General features: G+C 36.1%; 1 protein-coding gene across 1 annotated transcript in view; it reads left to right on the top strand.

The window, feature by feature from the left end:
• Window positions 1-452: 452 nt before the first annotated feature.
• Window positions 453-9,848, top strand: part of LOC103988187 (vacuolar sorting protein 18) — a 29,979-nt gene continuing 20,583 nt past the window's right edge. The window contains exons 1-10 of the mRNA XM_009406741.3: window positions 453-743; window positions 815-1,027; window positions 1,232-1,371; window positions 1,452-1,547; window positions 2,055-2,122; window positions 4,376-4,477; window positions 4,714-4,858; window positions 6,836-6,976; window positions 7,057-7,176; window positions 7,328-7,384. Coding sequence (XP_009405016.2) covers window positions 572-743; window positions 815-1,027; window positions 1,232-1,371; window positions 1,452-1,547; window positions 2,055-2,122; window positions 4,376-4,477; window positions 4,714-4,858; window positions 6,836-6,976; window positions 7,057-7,176; window positions 7,328-7,384 — 1,254 coding nt within the window. The 5' untranslated portion in view covers window positions 453-571. The remainder of the gene's footprint in view (window positions 744-814; window positions 1,028-1,231; window positions 1,372-1,451; window positions 1,548-2,054; window positions 2,123-4,375; window positions 4,478-4,713; window positions 4,859-6,835; window positions 6,977-7,056; window positions 7,177-7,327; window positions 7,385-9,848) is intronic.

Genomic DNA, 9,848 nt, shown 5'->3' with positions numbered 1-9,848 from the left:
TTAAGGGCACCGACGATGATATAAGAATTTTTGCACGAGGATCATGGGCAAAGCATATAGGGGTAGGGTTGATTATGTCAATAGAGGTGATTATGAGTCCAATAGAGATAGAAATAAAATAATCTTTTTTTTTTTTTTTCAGGGAGGTGCTCTCTGTATAAAATTTTCAAGTTAGAGATTTATTTGGGGAATTCACCGTTAAAAATAGAATGATTAATAATTAAATTTTGACATTTCAGATACCCAACACAAACTTTCCATCTTCGACATGAATTACATAGGCCAATCAAATATATGCACAAATCTCAAAGTATCAGGAGGTGAGATGATGTGCTGTACAACTTTGAAAGCTTTACACCGTCAGATTTTAAGGTTCACAGATCTCAAAGCAACGGGCATTCCGGGTCGGGTCTCCTATAAAATGATGGGTTGTTACATTCCAAATCGTCATACCTTTTGTCGAGCTCCGGCGATCTCCTCCGTTCGGTTCTTGAATCCCTTCTCTACCCATCCCTCTACATCACTTAGGTTCCATTTAGGATTTCAGCGTCTCGCTCTTTCTCCGGTCGTCATGGACGCCGGTGGAAGCGGCGGCGGTCTCTTCTCCGTCGATCCCCTCGAGCGGCACGCCGCCAGGGGTCGTGGCGTCATCACGTCCATGGCCGCCGGCAACGACGTCATCATCCTTGGCACCAGCAAGGGTTGGGTCATTCGCTATGATTTTGGGGTCGGGGACTCGCAAGGTCAGCTAGCCTCGGTTGTTCTTCTCTCCGAACCCTTCCCTTCGATCTTGATCTGTTCATCATCCTCGCAGATCTTGACTTCTCTGGAGGCCGAGGCGGTGATCAGCTGGTGCACCGTGTCTTCGTTGACCCCCGAGGGAGCCACTGCATTGCAACGGTCCTCCATGCGGCCGGGGCTGAGACATACTATATCCACGCAAAGTGGGCACGGCCTAGGGTTTTGAGCCGGCTGAAAGGATTGGTCGTCAATGCGGTGGCCTGGAACCGACAGCAGATCACGGAAGGTATGATGTCGTCCTTTGTAGTTCTTGATTTGCACATGGTGGGTATCTATTTGGTTGATACTGATCATGATCCTTTACTGATTCTTGATCTGCGTATGCTGGGTTTCTCTTTAGTTGAGAGATAACCAAAGATGTGATGTCGCCTTTTCTGGTTCATGATTTGCATACGACGTGTTTTTACTTATTCCTTGTTTATGGTTTTAGGATCAACGAAGGAGGTGATTCTTGGTACTGAAAACGGGCAGTTGTTTGAGATGGCGGTTGACGAGGTGGATAAGAAGGAGAAGCATGTAAAGTTGCTGTTTGAGCTGACTGAGCTTCCTGAAGCCATAATGGGTTTGCAGGTATGGTAGAATGTTTACTCTCTTCGTTGGTGATGACTTGAAAGGTTATGCCACTATATTTTCGGATTCTTAATCCGCAGATGGAAACAGCTGCTCTAAGTAATGCAACAAGGTTTTATGTGATGGCCGTGACACCAACCAGATTGTACTCTTTCACTGGTATTGGGTCATTGGAGGTTAGATATGTAGTTTCTTTCTGGCAGATTTTAATGTATTTTCTTGTTATGTCCTTAAGTTTAGATTCTAATGAGTGCTTTCTTGAAATCATATGAACCTAAAAATATTTGACAAAAATAGTTTCTCTCTCTTAAGTATCACTAATTTGAAAAGGATAAACTATGCTCATATGGCAAGGCCTAAATTTGAGTTTCCTATCTCATAGTATGACCTGAATGCTTTTAACTATTCTTTTATATATTGTAATTTCCTGAGTTATCTAGTTTTCTGTAGAAGCATGTTGGTGTCTAGTTGGTTTCTTTTTCTAGTATATTTTTGAATAAAATAAAAATTAAAGGAAAATATTACATTCTCGTCTTTGTTAATATGTGGTTTATTCTTTTTGTAAGTTTTTACATGTAGTTTAAATTTTAAGCATTTGAACAGTAGTCAGAGAACTTTTTTATGTTCAGAGATTTTGTGGGTAAATCTTCTGTGATCTGGTTTATGTTGCTAATCTTTTGCAGACTGTATTTGCCAGCTATTCAGATCGTGCGGTGCATTTTATGGAGCTTCCTGGAGAAATTCCCAATAGGCAAGCTATTACATGCTCATTATAATGTTGCCTTTGGAATAATGCTTTTGACTTTTTTCTTATCTTTTATGTTATTTGATAATATTTTTTGCATGTGTTAGTTCTCTGTTTTTTCCCGTTATATTAATAAAAATTAGAAATACATTTTTGGTACTAGATATGGAAACTCTATTACTTGTCTAAATTCTTTATTTATTTTAATCAACAAGTATCAACATTTACTATTGGATTAGTGAGTTCACACGTCAGAAAAACTTTCGAAAGCAGTTTTCTTTTGTGCCATTTGTAATAAAGACCAAATGGACAGATATGCGTCTGACCCACAAAAGGCACCATGTTTTCTAATAGAATATATTGCAGCTTTTACATAGTTCTTTCAAATCTTGTATCTCTGGACAAGTCCATCAGAAGGGCATGGAACAAAATATGGTACCTTGAATCTATGAGAGGTATCACTAAACATCATGGAGTCTTTGGCATATTGTTTGCTAACCAATTGAGGCTGGTGTTCTAGATCCAGTGGCAATTTAGACTCAACAGATGTGGTCTGTGTGGTCAATTCACCTCTTTTTCTCCTCCACTTTATTGTAATGCTCACCTGTTTACATAGACAAATGTCAAAATTTTTTCTGGATTCTTATTGTTGTCTTAGGGGACAAACACATTCTTGTTATTACCTAGATGAAACTGTGTGGTCAATAGACCACTTTTTCTCCACATCATTATTGTAATGCACACCTATTTGCATAGACAAATATCAAAATCTTTTTTTATTATTACTCTTTTCTTTAGGGACTTTTTTCGTTGTTGTACTTGTACCTAGATCCCCCAATGACATCCTGTACAGTCTGATGATATTTATGACACTCAACATAAATATTTTCCAGTGTTGAGGTGGATTTAGATATCTCTTTGAGATCTTCAATTGGTGACAGGAAATGCTGATGCCCTAGGTGCATCTGGATGATAGTTGGTAATCTTGGTTTATATTGGGAACCAAACCTCTGAAAAGTATCTCTTGTATCACTCTACACTAAAATGCTTTCATCATTTATATGCGTTACTTATGGTAACATATATTTTCTAATTTCGATTTATAGTTTTATATTGAAACCTACAAAGGGTTAATATTTCGTTGTACCATCAGTTTACCATGTTCTGACATTCATTCATGATCTTTGAAGTTGGTTAATATATGTTGGCTTGTTTAGTCAAATTCATTCGGGCAGTCTTAATTTGTTTTTATAGGATGTTCTTTGTTGTTATATTGTTGTAATTTAGACTTCAATGACTGACACCAATATGACTTAGGATAAAATGTATGAGGTCCCCAATTATTCCGCTATAAGAAGTACAAATTCACCAAATTTAGGTAAAGGCTTGAGAATATTCTCCAGCAATAACCTTATTTTAGCATTGTGACAACCAGCAACAATCGTATAAGATGTTTCCAATTCCTTTTATGAAATGAGTTGCTGCCCAAGTTGCAAGTATACTAATTGTATCAGTGCCACTCAAAATGACTCTGGTCAGATGAAATCATATCCGAAGATTCCAATCAGCTTGGATAACACAATGTCCAGAATACACAGATGTGCTAGGTGATCAATTTTGAAGCCTCCATAATTTTCGTCATCCATCCATATACTCTTTGAAATTTGACAAAATATTCAGAGCCTTCTATGGTTTTTGTCAATAGAACAAAATGATAGTGTGGTTTTAGTTTCTGCTGGAATAGTTGCCAATGTGTTCATTTCAGGTGTGTTAATTCTTCTCAATCCTAGTTATTCCTTTCACCAATGGTGGACTTAAATGTTTAGTAAATCATTCTAAATTGTTTACACTTAGGAAACTGCTTTGGCTTAACTGTTTAGTCAAGCAGATATACTTTGAGAATTTGTGGTCTTAAGCTAATGGTTTGGTTTTGAATAAACATTAGAGTCAACCTTAGTAAGCTTATAGAGTCATTAATTACAGTGGAAAGCAATTGACTCATGAGGTGATCATTCATTCTGCATAAAATTCATCAAAATATTAGTATCAAATCTCTTTGTGTAGTGTTACTTTTCACTTGATCTTTGCTGTTACTAATTGGTATATGTTGTCTTACATTTTTACATCATTAATCTTATGTGATCCCCTTATTGTTTATTTGGAGAGCTCTTTCTTAATTTCTCATGCAATATGTATTAAATTGTCATTTTTTATATAAAATTGTTGGTCAAACATCACTATTATGGTAATTATCTGCAGTGAGCTACACTTTTTTATTAAGCAGCGGAGGGCCCAACATTTTGCCTGGCTCTCTGGGGCTGGAATTTATCATGGTGATTTAAATTTTGGTGCACAACACAGGTATGGTTTTCTGTTTTCATCTTCCTCTTAAGGATAACTATATCTCTTGCTAAATTTTAATTTGCCTTTGAAGCATGCATTAATAGTGCTTATTAACTTAGTAAACTTGCCTATCAAAAGGATAAAAAGGGGCATTATATGTTGTATTCTATTTATTCAACATTTTTCGAATCTTAATCTGTTGATGGTTGAAGATTTTACCTGTGCTTGACTTATGGAGTTCCTGTTTTCTGAAGCTCAACCAATGGAGATGAGAACTTTGTTGAAAACAAGGGTCTTTTGGACTACTCAAAATTGGGTGAAGTGGGCGAAGCCAATAAACCAAGATCTTTTGCAGTGTCTGAGTTCCACTTTTTGGTTCTGATTGGCAACAAGGTTAAGGTATGGATCACGTTTAGGTTTACAATACAACCAACTCTTGTGTCTTCAGAACTTTTATTAAATTAATTTCATCTGACAGCCTCCAATAGTTGGTGCAAAAGTAAACTATACTCGAGTGGGTTTATAAGGATTCATGTTTCTGATACAGAGCCAATCAATGGCTGTTTGACCTATGCGTGAATTGTAGGATGATATATATAGAGAAAGGTATTACATATGATGCAAATTTGTCAGAAGGAAACTAGATAAACTGAAGGATATAATGAATATACAACAAAGAAGCTATATTATATATGAACATTCAGTGAGTAAATAGGAAATGAATTATGCACACAAAAAAATGGCAACTTATAAATAGATAACTTATCATGAATATGATACAGCTAATTTGTATTTGAGGCACATGTAAATCAGATTGTTCAGCAACCGCACTAGCTATTTTTATGTGGACAAAAAATTGAAAATGTTAGAGCCTCTTCTTAGCATGATGAGATAAAAAGGCCAGTGGAGGAAACTACTAAAATCTTGAGAGAAGTGGGACTACCTATTTCATATATCCTCTTGATAGGATGGGTAGCCTTATATTGAGTTCGAGTGCTACCTTTCTACTAGGGAATGTAGCAAATCCTCTTGATAGGATGGGTAGCCTTCTATTGGTTCGAGTGCTACCTTTCTACAAGGGAATCTAGTAACCTCAGAGAGAGAATTTAGTAAGGGAGAAAATGAGAGTGAAAAGTTATAGCCTTAGAGGCTTGTATGCTTATATCTACATGGCCTATTATGCTTATATCTATATGGCCTACTATCGTGTTGCTTTTCTGGAATGATCCTTGCTTGATTGCTCTTGCATCCCTCATCCTTCAAGCTGTCTATCCCTCCTCAGGTATGTTAGTCAGCTGACCCTTGCTTTGGAACAAATCGTTGACAATTACCCAGCTGGTTGCCCTTTCTTTGAATCATAACGGGTGACCAAGCATCAATATAATCCATATTTCCTTCTTTGTGTTGTCTAAAATATGATTCTTTGACCCAGTCGATTGCTACAGCTATTAGGACTTCAAGTTGTGATCTTCATCAGCTTATCTTCGTCTACAATTATGCTTCCAAGCCAATGCGAGGCTGATTAGATGTTGTGAAGGCTGCCATTGACCCGTCGGCCTTGGTTGGCATCAAATTGGATCAAAAAGTTGCCAATTTCAAGGACAACCACAACTATGGTGAAACTGGCACTGCAATGGTCGATGATGAGGCTGACAATGAGTTTGAAAGCCGTTTTTCTACACAGTTTGAAAACTGTGTAGTAGGACCCAGAGTTACTTTGATTTAGGTTGGGCAAAGGATGTACCATGTTGGTTCTTTTTTAATTGATATTGGAACTTTGAAAGGCTCTGTCAAGTGTCAATATAACAACAAAAATTAATATCTGGAAAGAAAGAAACTGCAGGCTCAAAGGTTTTATTGAACATCTGGTTAATATAGTTAAGGAATCACTTTCTGGTTCTTTAGCAGTGAGAGAATTTGCTGCAGTAAAAAATTAGGCCATCTGGTCTTTGGTTTGCCAAAGGCTTCCATCACTTCTTAGTTGTCTTGGAGTTTGTTGTAAGCTGTTTCTGCTTCTTTCTCCCCCTCTCTCTCTGTGTTTATTTTATCTTATCTTTTGTATTTAATTTACTGCCTAAAAAAACGTTTTCAGCTTTGCTGTTTTGCCTGAAAAAACCGTTGATATTAGCATTCTGAATGGAAGTTTTATTCCACATCAGATAAAGAATTTATTTAGCTCACTGCCAGTTGGCTTTGACATGATTGCCAGTGAACTTTGCAAATGATTGTTGTTCTAGTTCAGGGACTCCCTCAAGTGTCATTCTTAAGCAAAACAATTATCTGTAATTTTAAACTGGGTTATGTCACAAGCAGTACAGAGGATGAGATGACTAGTTGTCTTTATAACTCAGGAAAACAACTTGCCTTCATTTGCAGGTTGTCAACAGAATCAGCCAACAAATAGTAGAGGACCTTAAATTTGATCATACGCCAGAATCATCAAAAGGAATTATTGGGTTGTGCAGTGATGCCACGGCTGGATTATTCTATGCATTTGATGAGAACTCTATATTCCAGGTTAGAGCCTACATGGATATGTGCTTTGGTTAAGCTCCCTAATCTTTTATTTAAAATTTTGTTGATGTCTACTGTACAAGGTTTCTGTTCAAGATGAGAGCCGTGACATGTGGCAATTCTACCTAGACATGAAGGAATATGCTACTGCTTTAGCCTATTGTCGAAATCCAATCCAGAGAGATCAAGTTTATTTAGTGCAGGTCATTTCTTATCCTGATGGGCTCTTGCAACTGTGTAATGTTGTCAGGAGCTCTTGTTCATTCTTGGACACTGAGAGATTGCACATATGCTTATTTCATTCAATGCTATATTGATTTTGTGTGAAAAGTAATTGAGTTAGATTTATTACAGGCCGATGCTGCTTTTTCCACCAGAGATTACTACAGAGCGGCTTCTTTCTATGCTAAGGTGAGATTAGTTTTCAATAATTTATTATTCCTTCTAACCTGAAATGGTACCTAATTTAAAGTAGTAAACCTGGCATATTGTTAGACATTGATGAGCAAAAGTTGATTAACTTTACTAACTGCCCTTTTTTTAAATATGTTTTAATCGAGGAAGTCTCTACTAGGATCAAGCAGGGTGAAGTAGTGAGCACTCGTGAAAGAATGTAAATTATAGTTTTACTGAGTCTGCTTTAGTTTAAGTCTTATGGCAATGACTTTTAGTAATAGTTGATAAAGATCAAAATATTGGAATGGGTTCTTGAAGTATATTTGTTGCAGATTGGAACCATGTAGCAAAATGTGAATCTGTTGGAATTTTAGTTTATTTTTGACAAATTAACATTGTTTTAGTTGATAAACATACCAATATCTGAATCTGAGTGAAGGGTGAGGGCATGACTCTTTTATGAAATAATGAGGTGCAGGGGAATCATGATTAGTGTTTGAGGGTACACATAAAGAATCAGATAAATTGAAGCTTGTGACTTTTCCTTTTCAAGTTTTTTCTCTGAAACACCATTTAGTGATTTCCATGAACTACTTTAATGACCCAGTTAGAATTGTTTACCCTGAAGCTGATAAGAATCTTGTTATATATCATTTAGGATTTCAGGATAGAGAAATAACTCCTTTTTGGTCATCCTATCACATTACTGACATTATTACTTAAAATATGGTGCAAAGAAACATGGAGATCCTAGAAGAAGTGTGCAATTCCAATTTCATAGTTCTGAACTGACATGATTATCTTTTGGGGTTGAACTCTTTGGTTTTGTTATCTTTGTTACTGAATTCAATTGCATGATTCCAATTCCTGCAATGTATCTTTATCAATTAGTAAAACCTTTTATCAGTTGCTGAGTTATGAATGTTGAGAAGTTATAGATGGATAATTCAAAGAATAATTTTGGTAGCTATCTTTATCAAGGTAATGTTGGTTTAAATTTTCTCCTTGGTGATAGGGAATTATAGATTCCCTCTGTACATAATAATGATTAGATCAAGTGAATATGTTTCCAACATGGTTGATCCAAATCTTAACTTGTTGAGAACTTGATTTCGTCTTCCTCAAATCTATCTTTATGTAAAATTGGAGATCTTATGCTCTATTTTGTTGCGACTATAAAAGCTTAGAATCTTGTTCCCAGTTTTTGCTCAACTTGCTCAAACATTGAAATTTGGTTGAAGCATCTTACTCCTGAAATTGGTACATCTCCAATGAGATGGTCCATTTTGGTACCATATCCATTGATGTTTGGATGGCCTGCAATCATTTTTTCTATCTTATGAAGGATAAAACTGATTCCTCATATTTCAGAGAAAAATGCTTTGAGACACTGATATCTTAAGCTTCTTATTCTTTTGCTTAATTTGTTAGCAATCAGGAACATATTGTAATCAAGTTCCTTGGATCGTAGAATTAAATTTCAGTTCGATTGTATGTTATTATCATGCCAAACGTTGGCATGGTTTGTTATACTGTGGGCATCCAGAAAAAGTACCAAATGACAAAGGTACTCGAGGGAAAACTTAATAACCTCAAATATGTTGAACGGACACAATCATATGCCTTAACGAGTTTAAGAAAAAACAAAATCTAAATCCAGTGGATTAAATTCACTAATTTTGAGGTCCTTGCCAGGATCAGAAACCTTGGTCAGTTCTATATTTGATGGTCCATAATGTCCTTTCGTCCCTTGTTGGTTTATAACTACAACTGCATTGTGAGATCAGGAAGGTCCTTGAAGACGAGAGATAGAGGCAAAAATTTCATGCATAGAGAGATAAATGAGGTCTAAATTGGTAAAGGTTAGCATAAATATACTCACCCTTCTTTTCATATTAAGCATTATCCCAAATATAATATGAAAAAAGGGTGATTCTTGATGAAAAAGGTGAAAACCGAAGGGTGACATTCACATGTATAATAGTGTACTTGATGACAAAGAGATCTGAAACAGGAAAAACTTCAAGCATCAAGCAATGCTTAAGTCTTCAATCTTGTTCCTTTATTTTTAACTGTATTGGTCACTCGATATAAAAATACTTAATCAACTGTTTCAGTGTTCTCACAAATTTAATTTGGATTTGGTACATTTTAATAATTAAGTTGCGACCACATTGATAATAAAATAGTGAAAATAATGATAGAAAGTTTAAAGTTTGAAGTGCTTGGGCCTCTCGTGATAACTACCTTGCTACCATGATACTAAAATGCTAAAGGAATATGTATGTGATTGCATAACATTCTTTCTTTTTTGGCATGAATAAGGAAACCTTTTGTTTCTCAGTTTCCTGCTAAATCATGATAAACATCTAATCCTGCAGCCAACATTAAACCCTTAGGACATCCCAAACCTTTAAGCAAAGGGCAGCACTGGTTCAATAACTACTGAAGGATAACTTCATGGCAATGAGAGCATGCA

Source organism: Musa acuminata, chromosome BXJ1-6 (genome assembly GCF_036884655.1).
Source record: "Musa acuminata AAA Group cultivar baxijiao chromosome BXJ1-6, Cavendish_Baxijiao_AAA, whole genome shotgun sequence".
Classification (NCBI taxonomy): Eukaryota; Viridiplantae; Streptophyta; class Magnoliopsida; order Zingiberales; family Musaceae; genus Musa; species Musa acuminata.
This window is presented reverse-complemented; position numbering and strand designations above follow the sequence as displayed.